This window comes from Hylobates moloch, unplaced genomic scaffold, assembly GCF_009828535.3.
Source record: "Hylobates moloch isolate HMO894 unplaced genomic scaffold, HMol_V3 SCAFFOLD_4, whole genome shotgun sequence".
Classification (NCBI taxonomy): domain Eukaryota; kingdom Metazoa; phylum Chordata; class Mammalia; order Primates; family Hylobatidae; genus Hylobates; species Hylobates moloch.
In genome coordinates this window covers 26895773-26918418 of record NW_026652279.1, presented here as the reverse complement: position 1 = coordinate 26918418, position 22646 = coordinate 26895773, and the positions used below count along the sequence as shown (strand labels likewise).

At 49.2% G+C, this 22646-nt stretch overlaps 1 protein-coding gene across 2 annotated transcripts; it reads left to right on the top strand.

The window, feature by feature from the left end:
* The first annotated feature begins 11513 nt into the window (after window positions 1–11513).
* Window positions 11514–18032, top strand: RPUSD3 (RNA pseudouridine synthase D3). Of its 2 annotated transcripts, XM_032149664.2 has the most exons (9): window positions 11514–11638; window positions 11927–12063; window positions 13278–13322; window positions 13439–13538; window positions 15010–15117; window positions 15199–15283; window positions 15513–15636; window positions 16663–16802; window positions 17627–18032. In XM_032149664.2, exons 1-9 carry the CDS (start codon window positions 11514–11516, stop codon window positions 17816–17818), a joined length of 1056 nt encoding a protein of 351 aa, XP_032005555.1. In that variant the 3' UTR covers window positions 17819–18032. The 2 variants fall into 2 exon arrangements, with proteins under 2 accessions (XP_032005555.1, XP_032005556.2); XM_032149665.2 differs by lacking the exon at window positions 13278–13322 and having other exon boundaries at window positions 11520–11638.
* Window positions 18033–22646: the final 4614 nt, after the last annotated feature.

Sequence of the window (22646 nt, the reverse complement as noted above, 5' to 3'; positions counted from 1 at the left end):
GCATGCACCACCACGCCTGGCTACTTTTTGTATTTTTTAATAGAGTTGGATTTTCGCCATGTTGCCCAGCCTCGTCTCAAACACCTGGGTTCAAGCGATCTTCCCGCCTCAACCTCCCAAAGTGCTGGGATTACAGGCATGAGCCACTGTGCCTGGCCAGGTGAAACTAATTTTTAATAAAACTTGTTTTTGAAAGCAGATTTAGGTTAACAGAAAAACTGAGTAGAAAGTATAGAGTTCACGGCCAGGCGTGATGGCTCATGCCTGTAATCCCAGCACTTTGGGAGGCCAAGGCAGGCAGATCATGAGGTCAGAAGATCGAGACCATCCTGGCTAACACAGTGAAGCCCCGTCTCTACTAAAAATACAAAAAATTAGCCAGGCGTGGTGGCGGGTGCCTGTAGTCCAGCTACTCAGGAGGCTGAGGCAGGAGAATGGCATGAACCTGGGAGGCGCGGCTTGCAGTGAGCCGAGATTGCGCCACTGCACTCCAGCCTGGGTGACAGAGCGAGACTCTGTCTAAAAAAAATTTTTAAAGAAAAAAAACGCATAGAGTTCACATATGCGGCCTGCCTCCACTCATGCACAGCCTCCTCCTCTATCCACATGCACACCAGACTGGTGCGTTGGTTACAGTGGAAGAGCCTATGGCAACCTCACAACCACTCAAAGCCCACAGCTGACCCACACTTGGCATTGCACATTCTATGAGTTTGGACAGATGGATAATGTCATATATCCACCATTACAGTATCCTTCAGAATAGTGTCACTGCCCTAAGAACCCTCTGTGCTCTGCCTATTCATCTGCCCCACTTTTTTGTTTTTGAGACAGGGTCTCTCTCTGTTGCCCTGCTCACTGCAGCCTCCAACTTCTGGGCTCAAGCCATCCCCCCATCTCAGCCTCCCAAGTAGCTGGGACTACAAGGTAGTCTAATTTTTGTATTTTCTGAAGAGATGGTTTTTTGCCACATTGCCCAAGCTGGTCTTGAGCACCTGGGCTCAAGAGATCCTCCCTGTTTGGCCTCCCAAAGTACTGGGATTACAGGCATGAGCCATCTCTCCTGGCCAGATTTTTTTTTTTTTTTTGAGACGGAGTCTCACTCTGTCGCTCAGACTGGAGTGCAGTGGAGTGATCTCAGCTCACTGCAACCTCTGTCTCCTGGGTCCAAATGATTCTCATGCCTCAGCCTCTTGAGGAGTTGGGATTATTGGTGTGTGCCACCACACCCAGCTAATTTTTGGATTTTTAGTGGAGACAAGGTTTTACCATGTTGGCCAGGTTGGTCTCGTACTCCTGGCTTCAAGTGATCTGCCAGCCTTGATCTCCCAAAGTGCTGGGATTACAGGCGTGCCTGTCCTCAGCAAGATTTTTGTATTTCTGCCAAAAACATCACTGAGATTTTAATAAGAGTTGCACTGAATATGTTATTTTGCAGAGCTTTGTATTCTAACATTAGTAAGTTTTAAAATCAATAAACATTTTTCATTTTCAGGTCTTCTTTAATTTTTTTTTTTTTTTTTTTTTTAGAGAGTCTTGCATTTCACCCCGGCTGGAGTGCAGTGGCACAGTCTCGGCTCACTGCAACCTCCGCTTCTCGGGTTCAAGTGATTCTCCTGCCTCAGCCTCCTGAGTAGCTGGGATTAAAGGCACCCACCACCACGCCTGGCTAAATTTTTGTATTTTTAGTAGAGACAGGTTTCACCATGTTGGCCAGGCTGGTCTCAAACTCCTGACCTCAGGTGATCCACCTGCCTCGGCCTCCCAAAGTGCTAGGATTACAGGTGTGAGCCACCGCCCCCAGACAATGGAATTGGTTTCTTAATTTCCTTTTCAGATTGTTCATTGTTAGTGTAGGGTATAGAAATGGAACTGATTTTTGTGTGTTGATTTTGTAGACTGCAGCTTAGCTGAATTAGTTTTGAAAGCCATGCGTGCCAGTGTGTGTGTGTGAAATCTTTGGAGTTCCCTACATATAAGATCATATCCAATTTTGAGGTTGAGGAGATGGTGTCATTCAAAGAGGGAAGAGTACAGTCCTGAGACCCAGGGGAATAAAGGCTGCTGTGAACTTGGAATCCTCACTTCAGGCCTTTAGGCTGAGTCTCCTGGTCATAGAAGCTCAGTGGCTTCTCCATGGAGCTCAGGATGGATCCCAGTAGGTCCACTGTCTTGGAAGTAACTGAGAGGGGGCTGAGCATCTTAAAAGGAAGAGCAAAATGCCTTTAAGGCTGAAAAGACATCCCAGGCAGAAAAGCCACAACTGCCTGGGCCCACTGTGCCAGGCTGCACCACCCCCTGGCCGAGCGCCCCTACACCTCCTTGCAGGGGGAAAACAAAAAAAAGATCATGTCACAAGCAAATAGAGATAATTTCACTTCTCCCTTTCCAATCTGGATGCTACATTGCTTTTTCTTGCCTAATTGTTCTGGCTAGAATTCCATTACTTTGCTGAACAGAGGGGGCAAAAGTGGATGTCCCTGTCTTGTTCTTTCTCCTAGAAGGAAAGTCTGCAGTCTTTCACCAGTGAGTTTGATGTCAGCTAAGGGTTTTTCATATATGGCCTTTATTATATTGAGGTAGTTTCCTTCTACCACTAGTTTGTTGGTTGTTTTTATTATGAAATAAGTGATGAATTTCATCAGATAATTTTCTACATCAGTTAAGGTGATCATGAGCCTCTTCCCCCTGCAATGAATGATTTTTTTGATGTTGAGCAATCCTTGCATTCCAGGAATAAATTCCACTTGATCATCCTATATAATCCTAATAATATGCTGCCGAATTCGGTTTGCTAGTATTTTGTTGAGGATTTTTGCATCAATGTTTATAAGGAGTTAGTCTGTGGTTTTCTTTGCTTAGACTGTCTTTGTCTGGCTTTGGTATCGAGACAATGCTGGTCTCATAGAATGAGTTAGCAAGTTTTGGGAAGAGTTTAAGAATCAGTGTAAGTTCTTCTTTTGCTTGGTGAGGTGGCACACACTTGTTGTCCCAGCTACTGAGGAAGCTGAGACAGGAGGATCATTTGAGCCCAGGAGTTCAAGTCCAGCCTAGGCAACATACAGAGATGCCACTTCTAAAAAATGGGGCAGGGGGATGTCTGGTTGATTTTACCAGTGATGCCATCAGGTCCAGAGCTTTTCTTTGTCTGGAGTTTTTAGGTAATTGATTCAATCTCCTTACTAGGTATGAGTCTGTTCAGATTTTCTATTTCTTTGTGATTTTGTCTTGGTAGGTATGGCATTTCTAGGAATTTGTCCATAGCACCTAGGTTATCCAAGTTGTTGGCATACAATTGTTCAAAGTACTCTTATAATACTTATTATTTCTGCAAAGTAATGTCCTCACATTCATTTGTAATTTTATTTTATTTTTATTTTTATTTTTTGAGATGGAGTCTCGCTCTGTCACCCAGGCTGAAGTGCAGTGGTGTGATCTCAGCTCACTGCAACCTCTGCCTCCTGGATTTAAGCGATTCTCCTGCCTCAGCCTCCCAAGCAACTGGGACTAGAGGCATATGCCACTGCGCCCAGCTAATTTTTGTATTTTTAGTAGAGAAAGGATTTTTGAGGTCTGTCTTCTTTTTGAATGTAGGTATTTATAGCTATACATTTCCTCCTTAGCACTGCTTCTGCTGTACCTCATAGGTTTTGCAATGTTGTATTTTCTTTTTCTAATTGTGTTTCTAATCGTGTTTTCTTTTCTAATTGCCCTTGTGGGTTCTTCTTTGACCCACTGGGAGAGACGGATGAACAGGCAGAGCATAGAGGACTTTTAGGGCAGTGACGCTATTCTATGTGATGTTGTAATGGTGGCTAAGGGTCATCATAGACTGTGCGACAGCAAGAGTGAGCCTGAGTGGAAACTGAGGATGCTGGGTCATACTGGGGTGTCCTGCAGGCTCCTCGAGTATAACAAACACACACTCTGATGGGGAGGTTTCTAGAGGGGGAGGCTTGGGGTGAGGAGGTGTGGGTGGCAAGCCACCCAGGTGCTGAGGCAAGAGACCGAGGGCACGAGCTGTTCCAGTATAATAAAATATATAAAATAAGAATAGTTATACTAGATATAGATCTTAGATATGATTATATATGAATATCATTAGTCATTAGTTGTAGGGAAAAGGAAGAGAGATCAGACTGTTCCTGTGTCTATGTAGAAAGGGAAGACATAAAAAATTCCATTTTGACCTGTCCTTAAACAATTGCTTTGCTGAGATGTTGTTAATTTGTAACTTTGCCCCAGCCACTTTGCCCCAACCTTGGGCTCACAAAAACATGTGTTGTATGGAATCAAGGTTTAAGGGATCTACGGCTGTGCAGGACGTGCCTTGTTAACAAAATGTTTACAAGCAGTATGCTTGGTAAAAGTCATCGCCACTCTCTAGTCTCAGTAAACCAGGGGCACAATGCACTGCAAAAAGCCGCAGGGACCTCTGCCCTGGAAAGTGGGGTATTGTCCAAGGTTTCTCCCCATGTGACAGTTTGAAATATGGCCTCGTGGGATAAGAAAGACCTGACCGTCCCCCAGCCTGACACCAGTAAAGGGTCTGTGCTGAGGTGGATTAGCAGTTGAGATAGAGGAAGGCCACTGTCTCCTGCCTGCCCCTTGGAACTGAATGTCTTGGTATAAAACCCGATTGTACATTTGTTCAGTTGTGAGATAGGAGAAAAACTGCCCTGTGGCGGGAGGCGAGACATGGCAGCAATGCTGCTTTGTTATTCTTTACTCCACTGAGATGTCTGGGCGGAGAGAAACATAAATCTGGCCTACGTGCACATCCTGGCATAGTGACTTCCCTTGAACTTAATTGTGACACAGATTCCTTTGCTCACATGTTTTCTTGCTGACCTTCTCCCTATTATCACCCTGCTCTCCTTCCTCATTCCTCTTGCTGAGATAGTGAAAAGAATAATCAATAAAAACTGAGGGAACTCAGAGACTGGTGCTGGTGCAGGTCCTTGGTATGCTGAGTGCCGGTCTCCTGGGCCCACTGTTGTTTCTCTATACTTTGTCCCTGTGTCTTATTTCTTTTCTCTGTCTCTCGTCCCACCTGACAAGATATCCCACAGGTGTGGAGGGACAGGTCACCCCTCCAATTAGTTTGTAGCAATTACCCATTATTCCAATATTATAATAATCTTTGCTCTATAATCATAACCTAGGAAAAACCAGGCCATACAGAGATAGGAGCTGAGGGGACATAGTGGGAAGTGACCAGGAGACAAGAGTGCGAGCCTTCTGTTATGCCTGGACAGGGCCACCAGAGGGATCCTTGGTCTAGCGGTAAGGCCAGCGTCTGGGAAGACACCCGTTGCCAAGTAGACCGTGGTCTAGCGGTAGCGTCAGTGCCAAGGGAAAACACCCGCTACTTAGCAGACTGGGAAAGGGAGTCTCCCTTTCCCCAGGGGAGTTTAGAGAAGACTCTACTCCTCCACCTCTTGTGGAGGGCCTGACATCAGTCAGGCCCGCCTGCAGTTATTTGGAGGCCTAACCGTCTCCCTGTGATGCTGTGCTTCAGTGGTCAACGCTCCTAGTCTGCTTTCATGTTCCATCCTGTACACCTGGCTCTGCCTTTTAGACACCAGTAGCAAAATTAGTGAAAGTACTAAAAGTCTCTGATATGCAGAAATAATGGCGTAAGCTGTCCTCTCTCTCTCCCCCTCTCTCTCTCTGCCTCGGCTGCCAGGCAGGGAAGGGGCCCCTGTCCAGTGGACACGTGACTCACGTGACCTTGTCAATCATTGGAGATGGCTCACACTCCTTACCCTGCCCCTTTTGCCTTGTATCCAATAAATAACAGCACAGCCTGGCATTTGGGGTCGCTACTGGTCTCCGCATCTTGGTGGTAGTGGTCCCCCAGGCCCAGCTGTCTTTTCTTCTATCTCTTTGTCTTGTGTCTTTATTTCTACACTCTCTCGTCTCCACACACGGGGAGAAAACCCACCGACCCTGTGGGGCTGGACCCTACAAGGAGGTACGTGAGAACTCTCTACTTTCTACTCAGTTTTGCTGTGAACCTAAAACTCCTCTAAAAATTATAAAGTCTATGAAAAAAAAAGAAAAAGAATGCTTCGGCCGGGCACGATGGCTCACGCCTGTAATCTCAGCACTTTGGGAGGCAGGGGTGGGTGGATCACCTGAGGTCAGGAGTTCGAGACCAGCCTGGCCAACATGGTAAAACCCCGTCTCTACTAAAAATACCAAAATTAGCCAGGCGTGGTGGTGGGCGCCTGTAATCCCAGCTACTTGGGAGGCTGAGGCAAGAGAATCACTTGAACCCGGGAGGTGGAGGTTGCAGTGAGCCAGGATCATGCCACTGCATTCCAGCCTGGGTGACAAGAGTGAAACTTCGTCTCAAAAAAAAAAAAAAATCATCATCTTTCACTCCCACCTTTGAGAAACAGTAGATGCAACGTATTTCATACAATGGCCCCTGGGAGCCGGGACCTGGGCTCCTGGTCTGGGCTGTACATCCCACCCCCATCCCAGCCTCTGTATCCTCAATAAAATGGTGACAACCACCTCTCTTCTCGCTCCCTCACAGTGGTGTATTAATCTCAGGCACAGGACCAATAAATACAGATACAGCTCTCCCTGTCCCAGTGGGAGAAGCCTGAAATTCCCTCTCATAAACTCAAGCAGCCCTTCCCTGGGCTGCTACTGAGATGCCCGGGCAGCCTGCAGAGCCTGGCTGCAGCCACCACATCTTTCATGCCCATGTTGCAGGGCTACATTAAGGACCCATACAGGCCTGACATAGCCCTGTACAACAGACGTGTAACACAGGCCATGTTTTCATTTTCTAATTGCCATATGAAAAGTAACCGGTGAAATTAATTTTTAATAAACCTTGTTTTTGAAAGCAGCTTTAAGTTCACAGCAAAACTGAGCAGAAAGTACAGAGTTCCCACACACACCCTGCCCCACGCATGCACAGCCTCCCCCTCTACCCACATCCCCACCAGACTGGTTACAAGGGAGGAGCATGTGGTGACCTCACAGTCACTCAAAGCCCACAGCTGACATGAGGGCCCACACTTGGCATCGCACGTCCTATAGGTTTGGACAGATGGGTAATGTTACACATCCACAATTATAGTACCATTAAGAACAGCATCAGGCCAGGCGTGGTGGCTCATGCCTGTAATCCCAGCACTTTGGGAGGCCGAGGTGGGTGGATCACAAGGTCAGGAGATCGCGACCATCCTGGCCAACATGGTGAAACCTCGTCTCTACTAAATATACAAAAAATTAGCCGGGCGCGGTAGTGGGCGCCTGTAGTCCCAGCTACTCAGGAGGCTGGAGGCAGGAGAATGGCGTGAACCCGGAAGGTGGAGCTTGCAGTGAGCTGAGATCGCGCCACTGCACTCCAGCCTGGGTGATAGAGCGAGACTCCGTCTCAAAAAAAAAAAAAAAAGAACAGTATCACTGCCCTAAAAATCCTCTGTGCTCTGCCTATTAATCTCCCCTAACCCCACTTTTTTTATTTTTTATTTTTTATACAGGGTCTTACTGTCACCCAGGCTAGAGTGCACTGGTACAATCACAGCTCACTGAAGCCTCAAACTCCTGGGCTCAAGTGATCCTCCCACCTCTGCCTCCCAAGTAGCTGGGACTACAGGCACATGCCACCATATCCTGCTAATTTTATTTTTGTAGAGATCGGGTCTTTCTACACTGCCCAGGCTAGTCTCAAACTCCTGCACTCAAGTGATGCTCTCATCTCAGCCTCCCAAAGTATTGGGATTACAGGCATGAGGCACCACATCCAGCCTCATCCTTGTTGAGTTTTTTTTTTTAAATCCTTATCTTAAAAGCCATATTTTTAGAAAGTAACAGTTTATTTCATTTATTTATATTTTTTCTCTTCTTTTCACAGGTGTTGAACAGTTTATTTTACTAATGCATGTGGTTTATCCCAACACATCCCAAATATCATGATTCCAACATATGGTGCTGGCTGCATTTTCAGAGCTCGCAGTCATACGTCTTAATCTGTTGGGGCTGCTGTGACAAAATACTGTAAATTGGGTCTCTCCAACAACAGAATATAATGTTCACAGTTCTGGAGGCTGGCAGTCCAAGATCAGCTGGCATACTGGGTGTCTGGTGAGGGCCCACTTTCTGGGTCATGCCTGCCATCTTCCCACTGTCATCACATGGCGGAAGGGGCGAGGGAGCTCTCTGGGGCCTCTTGTATAAGGGTGCTATTCCAAACAACAAGGACCCCACCCTCATGACCCCATCACCTCCCAAAGGTGCCACCTCCAGATGCCATCACCTTGGGGATGAGGTGTCAACACATGAGTTTGGGGGAACACAGACATTCATTCACATGGTAAGTGGCTCCAATGCTGGCCTGCCTGAGGCCTGGTCTCCTGGTAGAGGGCCGTGCAGGCACAGGGCTCTCATGCACTAGGGTCCCCGGGGACACCCCCCACCACTGCCCAGACTCTACTTGGGAGTTGCAGGTGCTGAGTCCTTTTGTGACCTTCTTAAGAAAGCCCCTCCTGGCCAGGTGCAGTGGCTCATGACCGTAATCCCAGCACTTTGAGAGGCTGAGTCGGGTGGATAACTTGAGGCCAGGAGTTCAAGACCAGCCTGGTCAACATGGTGAAACCCTATCTCTACTAAAAATACAAAAATTAGCAGGGTGTGGTGGCAGGCGCCTGTAATCTCAGTTACTTGGGAGGCTGCGGCTGGAGAATCGGTTGAACCCAGAAGGCAGAGGTTGTAGTGAGCCGAGATCGCGCCGTTGTACTCCAGCCTGGGCGACAGAGTGAGACTCTGTCTCAAAAAAAAAAAAAAAAAAAAAAAAAAAAGAAAGAGTCCCTTCTCTCAGAGCTCAGGGCTGATAACAGAGCAAGAAATGCATCCTCGGGGAGAGAGAGCATCCTGGCCTGGCCTGGCCTGGGAAGGATGGCTTCAGCCATCAAAGGCAGCTCTCACACCTCAGACCCCAGGGCCTGGGGCTTTATCCTTTCATCCCCCCTCCTGCTGGCTGAGCTCTGTGCCTCAGAAGTGAGACTCCACCCTCCCAGCACTCCCTCACAAGCAGACCAGGCCACATCCTGCCTCCGCAGACCCCCACTCCCCTGGGGCGTGCTGTCTCTGGGTCAGGACCCGCATGGGAAGCAGGGGCAGCCCATCCCAACACCTCCTGGAGGCTGCAGGCAGCTCAGGCTGGTTTTCCTGTGACCAGTGCAAGTGTTCTTTTCAGTTATCTGACTTCCTTCCGGGGCATTCTGAGCCCACCCATAGCTTTTGGCATGCCTTTAAGAGACACAAAGAACCACAACAGCCACCGTGTCCTCATCTGTAAGGCAGGGCCCCAATCCACCCTGCCTTCCTCACAGGGGTGTGTAATGCTGGATGAAAAAGCCTATTAGAAAGTGTCTGTCAAAGGCTGGGCACAGTGGCTCACACCTGTAATCCCAATATTTTGGGAGGCTGAGGCAGATGGATCACCTGAGGTCGGGAGTTTGAGACCAGCCTGGTCAACATAGTGAAACCCCGTCTCTACTAAAAAATACAAAAAATTAGGCAGGTATGATCGCGCTTGCCTGTAGTCTCAGCTACTTGGGAGGCTGGGGCAGGAGAATTGCTTGAACCCAGGAGGCAGAGGTTGCAGTGAGCCAAGATCGTGCCACTGAACTCCAGCCTGGGTGACAGAGTGAGACTCCATCTCAAAGGAAAAAAAAAAAAAAAGAAGAAAGTGTCTGTCAAAGGCCCTGTGCAGCCTTTAATCCCAGCACTCTGGGAGGCCGAAGTAGGTGGGAGAATCCCTTATGCCCAGGAGTTTGATTTTTTTTATTTTGTTATTTTTATTTTCTTATCTTGAGCCCAGGAGTTTGAGACCAGCCTGGGCAACATCGTGAGACCCCATATCTTAAAAAAAAAAAAAAATTATCCAGGTGTGGTGGTGCACACCTGTAGTCCCAGCTACTCAGGAGACTGAAATGGGAGGATCGTTTGAGCCTGGGAGGTTGAGGCTGCCGTGAGCTCTGATTGTGCCACTGCACTCCAGCCTGGATGACAGAGCAAGCAAAAAAACACATTAGCGGCCGGGCACAGTGGCTCATGTCTGTAATCCTAGCACTTTGGGAGGCCAAGGCGGGTGGATTGCCTGAGCTCAAGAGTTCGAGACCAGCCTAGGCGACATGGTGAAACCCCATCACTAAAATACAAAAAATTAGCTGGGCATGGTGGCGGGCACCGAACCTGTAATCCCAGCTACTCAGGAGGCTAAGGCAGGGGAATCGCTTGAACCCGGGAGGTGGAAGTTGCACTGAGTCGAGATCAGGCCACTGCACTCTAGCCTGGGCGACAAAGTGAAACTCTGTCTCCAAAAAAAAAAAAAACCAAAAAACAAACAAAAACACATTAGGAAAATGTTCACACCAAACTCAAAGTGGAGACTGGGAGACTGGGGAGGGAGTGAAAACTGGAAGCAGGCAGTAAAGGGGAATTTACTTTTATCCCTTTCATTTCTTAAACAAGAAAGACAGGAAACCTATACATATATATATATTGTTTCACAATGACTAATTCTGATGGTAGGAATGTGGGCAGTCATTACATTATTCTTTTTTTTTTTTCTGTGTTCTTCTGCTTTCTTTTTTTCTTTTTTTTTTTTTTTTTTGAGACGGAGTCTCGCTCTGTCGCCCAGGCTGGAGTGCAGTGGCGCAATCTCGGCTCACTGCAAGCTCCGCCTCCCGGGTTCACGCCATTCTCCTGCCTCAGCCTCCCGAATAGCTGGGACTACAGGCGCCCGCCACCACGCCCGGCTAATTTTTTTGTATTTTTAGTAGAGACGTGGTTTCACTGTGTTAGCCAGGATGGTCTCGATCTCCTGACCTCGAGGGACCACAGGACTAGTAGAGCCAAGAGTTGAAGGTCCGGGTGGGGTGATCCGGCCGTCAGAAATGCAAAAGCCTTAAAAGACATCTCCAAAGGCTAATCTTAGGTTGGACAATCTTGAGCTAGGGAAGCTGCAAACACTGTGACCTCCGGAATAACCGCTGGTAATCATTTACCTCTAACCCCTAGCAGAATTCAGATCCCTCTACTACTCCTAACCTGAAGGCCTTTCATTAACTCTATGAAGCCAGTTTAGTTTGGGGGAAGGACAATTATCATTTAGACTACGAACTAAATTTCTCCCAAAGTTAGCTTGGCCCAAGCCCAGGAATGACAAAGGACCGTTTGGAGGTTAAAGGCAAGCTTCGGGTTGGTAGATCAGATCTCTTTCGCTGTCATAATTTTGTAATATAATTTTTGCAAAGGCGGCTTCAGGTTTTTTACTAACGCAGGTTTTTTGAACAGATCAAATTCTTCTGCTACCGCGCTCTCCCTAAAAGCATAGGAACGCATTTCTGCTTTTCCTTCCTGGGCGGAGGAAAAGCCCCGCCTCCTCTGGCTCTGAGTCCCGCCTGGTCACCATTCCGATTGACACTCTAGCTGACCAATCAGCGCGCTGGCGGGGCGTGGGTCTGCCCTTCTGGACGCACATGCGCGCTGTCCTGGCTCGGGAGATGGTAGGCCGCCGTGTTTTGAGCCGGATCTGGAGTGGCGGGCGGCGGGGCCTGGGTGTCCGCCCAGTGCCCGAGGACGCAGGCTTTGGCACCGAACCCCGGTGATTAAGTACCCCCTCCCTCATGCGGGACGGAGGCTAGGGCAGGGGGAAGGCACGTGCGGGATCTGGATCAGGTAGATGTTACCCGAAAACAGCCCCCTTGGCCTCTCTGAGCCTCGGTGCCCTCCTATATAGAATGGGACGGGTCGTACCTGAATTTTCGAGGTCAGCCCAGACATTGTGAGGCATTTGTCAGAGGCCGCAAGATTTGGGAAGAGGCGTCCGGAGATAGGAATGGGCGGCACCTCGGGACGAAATGACTCCCACTGCTTCTCCCTCCTTGTCCAGGCATCAGAGGCAACCCCGCAGCTCCCGCCAACGGTCGGGGCCCCTCGGGGACCAGCCCTTCCCGGGGCTGCTGCCAAAAAACCTCAGTCGGGAGGAGTTGGTTGATGCGCTGCGGGCAGCCGTGGTGGACCGGAAAGGTGAGGGGTGAGAGGCACGGCCGCACAGGGACCGGAAGGGGACTGCCGCGGCGTGCGGCTGGGCTCTCCATTGAAGCCACAGGATCAGCCCTGCTTCTGCCTCCCACTAACAGCATGAGCTGGGACGAGCCACCTAATTTGCACCCTCTCCCCGCTTTTAACCCTATTGCCATGATGCAGTAGGGTTAAGAGTGGGGAGAGGATACAAATAAGTACCGAGCCTTGCACATAGCCGGCGCTCAGTTACGGGAGTTGCTATACTAGATTATTGTTTATTGGCCGCGGTGGCTCACGCCTGTAATCCCAGCACTTTAGGGGGCTGACGCGGGCGGATCACCTGAGGTCAGGAGTTCGAGACTAGCCTGGCCAACATGGTGAAACCCCCGTCTCTACTAAAAATACAAAAATTAGCCAGGTGTGGCGGCGTCCGCCTGTAATCCCAGCTACTCGGGAGGCTGAGGCAGGAGAGTCACTTGAACCCGGGTAGCGGAGGTTGCAGTGAGCCGAGATAGTGCTGCACTCCCGCCTGGGGCGACAGAGCAAGACTTAGTCTAAAAAAAAAAATAAATAAATAATTATTGTTTATTGACAGATAAAACACAGGCTTTGGAGTCAGACATACCTAGGCTCTGTGATCAGCTTGCTGTGTGGCTTTAGGAAAATAACTGAATTTCTCTGAACCCCACTCTCCATTCAGTGATTTATTCCTTTTCTCAACTATTTCTTGAATATATGCTATGTACCAGGCACTGTTCTAGGCAGGCTATACAGTGCTGAAAAAGATAGTTACGGTTTCTGCTTTCAGGGGAGAAATGGATTTCTCTCTAACGGGAGAAATGGATGTCAGAAAATAAATGAACAAGTTACTAGTGATAAGTGCTATGCATAAACTACAACAGGGTGTTATGGTGAGGAACTGTAGGAGGAAGGCAGACATTAGATTGAAGATTCAGACCTCTCCGTGATGTGACATTTGAGCCAAGATGATAGGGAGCCAGACTTGGGAAATTTGGGGACAGAGGAAGCAGCAAGTGCCAAGCTTCTGAGGTGGCAGAGGAACAGAAGTTCAGTTTGGTGTGGGGTAGATAACTCATGTCTGAGAGTCATGATGGGGCCATGTGCTAAGATGCGTGAGAAAGTGCTCTGGAAACTCTTAAGTGCTGCATAAAGGGTTACCGTTGCTTTTGCCGATGTTCGTGTGATGTATGTTTCAGGACCTCTAGTGACGTTGAACAAGCCACAGGGTCTACCAGTGACAGGTATGGGCCGGGGATGTGGGAAGGGAATGCAGTGGAAGGGGATTTCATGTCTGAGGGAGGGAAAAGTGAAGGCATGAAGCTTTGGCCTCTTGTAATTTTTCTTTCTTACTTTCCAGGAAAACCAGGAGAGCTGACGTTGTTCTCAGTGCTGCCAGAGCTGAGCCAGTCCCTGGGGCTCCGGGAGCAGGAGCTTCAGGTTGTCCGAGCATCTGGGAAGTAAGTGGTAGGGGTGACGGGAAGCTAGGAGTACCGGCATCCATCTGTGGTGGGGAAACAGCTGCTTGGGGATAAGCTGAGACATTTTCCATGGGAAGGTTTGAGATCATAGAGGTGGATACAAGTACTGTGAAGAGGAGGAAGCTGATGGCTCTGGGTTCAAATCCTCAAGTACAAATGGTGTGATACCAGGCAAAGCATGACACCTCCCTGATGCTGGGCACAGTGACTCACACCTGTAATCTCAGCACTTCAGGAGGCCAAGGCAAGAGGATCACTTGAGCCCAGGAATTCGAGACCAGCCTGGGCAAAATAGACCCCATCTCGGCCGGGCGTGGTGGCTCACGCTTGTAATCCCAGCACTTTGGGAGGCCGAGGCGGGCGGATCACGAGGTCAGGAGATCAAGACCACGGTGAAACCCCGTCTCTACTAAAAATACAAAAAAATTAGCCGGGTGTGGTGGCGGGCGCCTGTAGTCCCAGCTACTCGGAGAGGCTGAGGCAGGAGAATGGCGTGAACCCGGGAGGCGGAGCCTGCAGTGAGCCGAGATTGCGCCACTGCACTCCAGCCTGGGCGACAGAGCGAGACTCCGTCTCAAAAAAAAAGACCCCATCTCTGGAAAAACAACAACAAAACCTTCCGTGTGGTGGCTCATACCTGTAATCGCTAGGACTTTGGGAGGCCGAGGTAGGATTGCTTGAGTCAAGGAGTTCAAGACCAGCCTGGGCAACATGGCAAAACCCTATCTTTACTTAAAAAAAACAAAACAAAACACACACACACACACACACAAACCTAGCTGGGCATAGTAACACATGCCTGTAGTGCTCGGGTGGCTGAGATGGGAGAATCACCTGAGCTCAGAAGATGGCGGCTGCAATAAGCTGAGATCCCGCCACTGTACTCAAGCCTAAACAACCTGAGTGAGACCCTGTCTCAAAAAACAAAACAAAACAAAAAAAATACCCTCCCTGAGCCTCAGTTCTCCTAATGGTAAAATAGAGAAAATAATACCTATGCTCAGTGTGCAGTCATTTCTCCATGACTGTACTCGCGGCAGGCATTGCTAGTCGATCCATGATACTCTTTCCTCTAACTGCCATCAATTAAAGATGGTACTTGAGATGAAATATTTCTGCAGTTCCACAAACTCTTGAGCTTTTTTGTGGGGAACTTATTTAAGAGCTAATATGTACAGAATTTCTAGTAGGGTTCTGGCACATGGTAGACAATCGTTACGACATTTGGCTCTGAGCTCCCTAGGGGCTGGGGCAAAATGAGAAACGCATTAAGCTATATAGTCTTGTTATCAAAGAAGGGGAAACCTTACTTGTTTCTCAGGAGGTGGTCTAGGTTATAGTCCTGGTGTTAGTGTTTGGCCTGAAGCAGGTTAGTGTTCCTTCCTGAGTCTCCTTTTTAGTGGGCGAGTTCAAGGGACTTTAACTTGTGTGATTTGTCTCCTTATTCCAGGGAAAGCTCTGGGCTTGTACTCCTCTCCAGCTGTCCCCAGACGGCTAGTCGCCTCCAGAAGTTCTTCACCCATGCACGGAGAGCCCAGAGGCCCACAGCCACCTACTGGTGAGAGGTGCTGGGAGGTTCCTAGAGTGTTGGGGAGGTCCCAGCAAGCCACCCTGTGACCTTCTCCTGCCCCTTTCTCAGTGCTGTCACTAATGGGATCCCAGCTGCTTCTGAGGGGAAGATCCAGGCTGCCCTGAAAGTGGAACACATTGATGGGGTCAATCTTGTGAGTCCGGGTCTGGGCAGGGAAGAGGAGGGATGCTTCTAGATATAGTACCCCTACAGAGAGGAGTCAGGGGTATGGATTTGGGATGGCTGGCTCTCCTGTCCCCTAAAACAGGCAAGTGACCACTGCCTACACTGTGGCCCTGCCCAGAGTCTGTTGGGAGCAGGGAGGGTGTGGGTATAGCTCCCAGGCCTGTGTAAGGCTTGTTCACTCTTGGCTGGCACCACAGACAGTTCCAGTGAAGGCCCCATCCCGAAAGGACATCCTGGAAGGTGTCAAGAAGACTCTCAGTCACTTTCGTGTGGTAGCCACAGGCTCTGGCTGTGCCCTGGTCCAGCTGCAGCCACTGACAGGTAGGTCTGGCACCCCAGCCAGCCTTTAAAACTGCACTTGATTTGGGAGGCTGAGGCGGGTGGATCAGGTCAGGAGTTCAAGACCAGTCTGGCCAAGATGGTGAAACCCTGTTTCAACTAAAAACTACAAAAATTAGCTGGGCACGGTGGCAGGCGCCTGTAAAACCAGCTACTCGGGAGGCTGAGGCAGGAGAATCACTTGAACCCAGGAGGCAGAAGTTGCAATGAGCCAAGATCATGCCAGTGCACTCCAGCCTAGGTGACAGAGTGAGATTTCATCTAAAAAAAACAAAAAACAACAACAACAAAAAACTGCACTTGAGCCAGGCGCGGTGGCTTACGCCTGTAATCCCAGCACTTTGGGAGGCCAAGGTGGATGGATCACTTGAGGTCAGGAGTTTGAAACCAGCCTGGCTAACATGGTGAAACCCCATCTCTACTAAAAATACAAAAATTAGCTGGGGTTGGTGGCATGCACCTGTAATCCTAGCTACTTGGGAGGTTGAGGCGGGAGAATCGCTTGAACCTGGGAGATAGAGGTTGCAGTGAGCGAAGATGGCACCATTGCACTCCAGCCTGGGAGACAGAGTGAAACTGGCTTAAAGAAAAAAACAAAAAATGCACTTGGCTTAGGGAGGCAAGGGGCTGGGGAGACGGTGGTATCAACAGTAGCCTGGGGAGCATTTGATGGCCTCCAGAGGTGTATGTGACCAGGCCCAGCTAGAGGAGGCAGCTTCAGGTTAGCACCCCAGCAGCAAAGAACAGTCATGCCCAGTGGCTTCAACAATTAAATCAGGGTTGCATCTCATCATGAGTGGATCCCACAGCCAGGCAGATTGATAGCTGTGATCATCCTGACGTGTTGTGTGTCCCTCTCTGGATGCAGGGGCCATAGTACTGACCTCACTGAAACATATGATCTGAGAAAGGGGGTGGTGTTTCCCCAGAGGAAAAGGGGAGGAGTGATACTGGGTGGGACAGAACGAGCAGCTGCCCACTGTCTCTCCTGGCTCTCCTGTTGCCCAGTGTTCTCCAGTCAACTACAGGTGCACATGGTACTACAGCTCTGCCCTGTGCTTGGGGACCACACGTACTCTGCCCGTGTGGGCACTGTCCTGGGCCAGCGATTTCTGCTGCCAGCTGAGAACACCAAGCCCCAAAGACAGGTACTCCAGCCCACCTGCCTGCTGCTTTCTGAGGGGTGGAGGGAGAGGTGAGCATGGGCAGCATCTCCAGACCTTATCTGTGCAGCTTGGGACTACTGGGAGGCAGCCCTTTTGGCTCCCAAGGCTATATCCGTACCCACATCTTGGTGTGTGGCCTTGGGCAAGTAACACTCGCTCTCTTGGGCTTTATTCTGTCCATGTGTTCCATAAGGGAGTTGATGTGGCTGATTTCTAAAGCCCTCTTAAGTCTGCCATTCTTCGAGTCTGATACAAAGGGTCAAAGGCATGTGTGTATTAGGACACCAGATGCCTCTACCTGCTCTAACAGACTAAGCCCAGACTACCAGAGTCTTAATACAAGAACTGTGCCCTCATGTTAAGGTCAAATAATGGGAGTGGGCTCTGTTCCAAGCAGTAAGTACTCAGGGACCCAGGCTGTTGATATCCAGCCAGATGAGGGGAGACAGTGTAGGTTCAAGTGGATAAGGTTTTTCTGGGCCAGATGTGGAAGTGGCATACATACTGCCACCCACATTCACTCAGCTAGAGCTCACTCACATCTCACCAAGCTGTGAGAGGGCTGGGAAATGGAGTTGAGGCATGTGCCTAGGAGGAAACTGATTGGGTGACCCCCTAGCCAGTCTCTGCTGCAGTGTGAGTGCCTGTGTGAATGTGCACATCTGTGTGCACAGAGGAAATGATTAACAGCTGCAGAACAGTGGGGAATGGAGGAAGCGCCCGCCTTACTCCCATTTCCCTTAGAGCTGGGTACTCAGCTGCTTGGAAAATGTGGGGCTGAACACAACGTACCTCTCCCGCTCCAGGTCCTGGATGAAGCCCTCCTCAGACGCCTCCACCTGACCCCCTCCCAGGCTGCCCAGCTGCCCTTGCACCTTCACCTACATCGGCTCCTCCTCCCAGGCACCAGGGACAGGGACACCCCCATCGAGCTCCTGGCACCACTGCCCCCTTATTTCTCCAGGACCCTACAGTGCCTGGGGCTCCGCTTACAGTAGTCCTCCCTCTGTTCCTGACCCCCTCACACACACTGGAAAGTGAGGGTGGGGGCTCTGCAGTCAGACAAACCTAAGATCACATCCTGGACAGGCCACTTGCTTGCTGTGTGGCATTGGGCAAGTAACTTTACCTCTCTGGACTTGTGATAATAAAAGTTCCTACCTCATGTTATGGTTTTGAGGATTTGCTAAGAAAGTAAATGTTTATTACGGATCTTGCTTTCTGCTGAGTTGACTATGTAGTCTTTTTATTTGGTGGTTTCCATCCTGATCCTGGCTGGGAGATGTTAGATTTTTGTGCGTTTGTGTGGTAAAATACATATAAAAGTTACCATCTTGGCCAGGGGCAGTGGCTTATGCCTGTAATCCCAGCACTTTGGGAGGCCAGGGAGGGTGGATCACTTGAGTCCAGGAGTTCGAGACCAGTTTGGGCAACATGGAGAAACCCTCTCTACTAAAAATAGAAAAATTAGCTGGGCATGGTAGCACATGCCTGTAGTCCCAGCTACTTGGGAGGCTGAGGTGGGAGGATCACCTGAGCCAGGGATGTGGAAGTTGCAGTGAGCTGAGATCACACCACGCCACTGCACTCCAGCCTGGGCCACAAAGTAAGACCCTGTCTCAAAATAATATTTACCGTTTTAGCCATTTTAAGTGTATAGTTCTGTGGCATCAGGTGTACTCACATTGTGCAACCAGCACCACCATCCATCTCCAGAACTTTTTTATCTTATAAAACTGAAACTTTGGCCAGGTGCTGTGACTCATGTCTGTAATCCTAGCACTTTGGGAGGCTGAGGTGGGCAGATCCCTTGAGGTCAGCAGTTTGAGACCAGCCTGGCCAACATGGCGAAAACCCGTCTCTACTAAAAATATAAAATTAGCCAGGCACAGTGACAGGTGCCTGTAATCGAAGCTACTGGGGAGGCTGAGGCACGAGAATCACTTGAACCCGGGAGGTGGAGGTTGCAGTGACCACGAGATGGCGCCACTGCACTCCAGCCTGGGTGATAGAGTGAGACTGTGTCTCAGGACTGGGAGCAGTGGCTTATGCCTGTAATCCCAACACTTTGGGAAGCCAAGGCAGGTGAATCACCTGAGGTCGAGTTCGAAACCAGCCTAGCCAACATGGTGAAACCCTGTCTCTACCAAAAATACAAAAGTTAGCTGGGTGTGGTGGCAGGTGCCTGTAATTCCAGCTACTTGGGAGGCTGAGGCAGGAGAGTCGCTTGAACCCAGGAGGCAGAGGTTGCAGTGAGCCGAGATCACACCACTTCACTCCAGCCTGGGCGACAGAGTGAGACTCCATCTCAAAAAATAAAAAAAAAACCTTTCTCCCCATTAAACACTAATTCCCCAGCCCCGGTTAGCCACCATTCTGCTTCTGTCTCTATGAAGCTGACTATTCTAGGAACCTCATAAGTGGAGATGTTAGATCTTTTTCTTTAAAAAATTGTGAAATATAGCAAACATCAAAGCATACCTAAAACATTTCTATGATTTAAAAGAATACCATCACGGGGTGTGGTGGCTCATGCCTGTAATCCCAGCACTTTGGGAGGCCAAGATGGGAGGACCACTTGAGCCCAGTAATTCAAGACCAGCTTGGGCAACATGGTGAAATCCTCTCTCGGCTGGGCGCAGTGGCTCACGCCTGTAATCCTAGCACTTTGGGAGGCTGAGGCGGGCAGATCACCTGAGGTCAGGAGTTGGAGACCAGCCTGGCCAACAAGGTGAAACCCTGTCTCTACTAAAAATACAAAAATTAGCCCGGCGTGGTGGTGGACGCCTGTAATCCCAGCTCCTCAGGAGGCTGAGGCAGGAGAATTGCTTGAACTCAGGAGGTGGAGGTTGCAGTGAGCCAAGATCACGCCACTGCACTCCAGCCTGGGCAACAAGAACGAAACTCCATCTCAAAGGAAAAAAAAGAAAACAACAACAAAAAATACCTTCATCCCCTCAATGTCCACAGAGGATTGGTTCCAGGACCCCCTTCAGACACCAAAAATCTGATACCAAAACCTGTGGATGCTCAAATCACTTATATATAAAATGGCACAGTGTTTGCATATAGCCTACGTACCTCCTCCTGTATAGTTTACATCATTTCTATATTACTATAACACCTAATGCAATGTAAATATATAAACAGTTGTTATTCTGTATTTTAATTTGTATTGTTTGTTGTATCATTTTTTATTTATTTTTTCATCTGTGGTTAGTTGCGTCCACAGATGTGGCACCTGTGAATAGGGAGGGACAACTGTAATTATAAAGTAGTACCCATGTTACTCCCCTTGGGGCATGAAATACAAGCACCCACTCCTTTCTTATAGAGCAGCAATTATCAACCCTGGCCCTGTATTAGAATCCCCCTCCCCCAAGCCCTCAGGAAGCTTAAATCCCCAATTCTGCACCCCCAAAGATTCTGGCTTAATTGGCCTGGGGTGGATACCCTGGCACTGATCTTTTAAAAAACTACCTGAAGGGGTACTACTGTTCAGTCTAGGTGGGAAACGACTGTCCTGGTTTGGGAGAATTATTTGGTTTTCAGGTTTACCGCATACACATACATCTCTAACCAATGTATTTCATTTTACCTGGTTTTGAAGTTTCTGGAACCACGCTGTATATATTCTTTCATGATTTGCTCTTGCTCCTAATTGTAAAGTGCATCTGTGTTGTATGGCGTGTGGTTTGAATTCCAGAGTTGGAACAGACCAGTTTGCCCATTCTACTGGTTTTTTTGTTTTTGTTTTTGTTTTTGTTTTTGTTTTTTTTTTTCGAGACAGAGTCTCGCTCTGTCACCCAGGCTGGAGTGCAGTGGCGCAATCTTGGCTCACTGCAAGCTCCGCTTCCCGGGTTCACGACCTTCTCCTGCCTCAGCCTCCCGAGTAGCTGGGACTACAGGCATCTGCCACCACACCCGGCTAATTTTTTGTATTTAGTAGAGATGGGGTTTCACCGTGTTAGCCAGGATGCTCTCAATCTCCTGACCTCGTGATCCGCCCGCCTTGGCCTCCCAAAGTGCTGGGATTACAGGCGTGAGCCACCGTGCCCGGCCGCCCATTCTACTGTTAATGTACAGTTAGGTCATTTGGTTGTTACCACAGTGCTGCTGTGAATCTGCTTGTATGCATTTCCTGGTTCAGTTACACAAGGATTTCTAGATTAGAATGTCTGGCCTGGTGTGTTAGTTTGCTAGAGCTGCCACAACACATTAACACAGCCTGAGTGGCTTAAAATGTATTAATGTTCTCTTGGTTCAGGAGGCCAGAAGTCCCAGCACCACCTCACTCTGAAGGTTTGGGGGTTAGAATCCTTTCCAGATTCTCAGATGGCTCCAGATATCCCTTAGCTTGTGGCTGCATCACACCAATCTCTGCTTCCATTTTCTTTCTTCTTCTTCTTCTTTTTTTTTTTTGAGATGGAGTCTTGCTCTATGGCCCAGGCTGGAGTGCAGTGGTGTGATCTCAGCTGACTGCAACCTCCGCCTCCTGAGTTTCAGTGATTCTCCTGCCTCAGCCTCCCGAGTAGCTGGGATTACAGACATGCGTCACCACGCCCAGCTAATTTTTGTATTTTTAGGAGAGATAGGGGTTTCACCATCAGGCTGGTCTCGAACTCCTGACCTCAGGTGATCCACCTGTCTCTGCCTCCCAAAATGCTGGGATTACAGGCGTGAGCTACCACGCCCAGCCTTTCTTTTTTTTTTTTTTTAATTTTTATTTTTTGAGACAGTCTCGCTCTTGTCACCCAGTCTGGAGTGCAAGCGGCACGATCTAGGCTCACTGCAACCTCTGCCTCCCAGGTTCAAGCGATTCTCAGGCCTCAGCCTCCTAAGTAGCTGGGATTACAGGTGTACACCACCAGGCCTGGCTAATTTTTGTATTTTTAGTAGAGATGGGGTTTCATCATGTTGGCCAGGCGGGTTTCATCATGTTGGCCAGGCTGGTCTCGAATTCCTGACCTCAAGAGATCCGCCCACCTTGGCCTCCCAAAGTACTGGGATTATAGACCTGAACCACCGTGCCTGGCCTGCTTCCATCTTCATATGGCCTTCTCCTCATGTCTGTCTGCTCTTCTGAGTGGTTGTTTTTTTTTTTTTCTGAGACAGGGTCTCACTGTGTCACCCAGGCTGGCATGCAGTTGTGCAAGCATAGCTCACTGCAGCCTCAAACTTCTCGGCTCAAGCAGTCCTCCTACCTGCGCTGAGTAGCTGGGACTACAAGCACACACACCACACCCAGCTAATCCTTTTAAAAATTGTAGGCTGGGCGCAGTGGCTTATGCCTGTAATCCCAGCACTTTGGGGGGCCGAGCTGGGTGGATCACGAGGACAGGAATTCGAGACTAGCCTGGCCAACATGGTGAAACCCCGTCTCTACAAAAAGTACAAAAATTAGTTGGGTGTGGTGGTACGCACCTATAGTTACAGCTACTCAGGAGGCTGAGGCAGCGAACCTGGGAGGTGGAGGTTGCAGTGAGCCAAGATCACACCACTGCCTAGGCAACCGAGCAAGACTCCGTCTCAAAAAAAAAAAAATGGTGGCCGGGGTCAGTGGCTCATACCTGTAATCCCAGCACGTTGGGAGGCTGAGGTGGGTGGATCACTTGAGCCCAGGATTTCAAGACCAGCCTGGGCAACATGGCAAAACCCTGTCTCTACAAAATATGCAAAAAAAAAATTAGCCAGGTGTGGTGGCATGCGCCTGTAGTCCCAGCTACTTGGGAGGCTGAGGTGGGAAGATGATCTGAGCTCAGGAAGTGGATATTGTAGTGAGCCGAGATCCTGCCACTGCACTCCAGCCTGGGTGACAGAGTGAAA

Coding starts and splice junctions, on each gene's coding strand:
- RPUSD3 (XM_032149664.2), top strand. CDS start 11,514: ATGCGCGCTGTCCTGGCTCGGGAGATGGTAGGCCGCCGTGTTTTGAGC. Junction 12,064..13,277: donor AGCCGTGGTGGACCGGAAAG/GTGAGGGGTGAG, acceptor TGTATGTTTCAG/GACCTCTAGTGACGTTGAAC. Junction 16,803..17,626: donor ACACCAAGCCCCAAAGACAG/GTACTCCAGCCC, acceptor CTCCCGCTCCAG/GTCCTGGATGAAGCCCTCCT.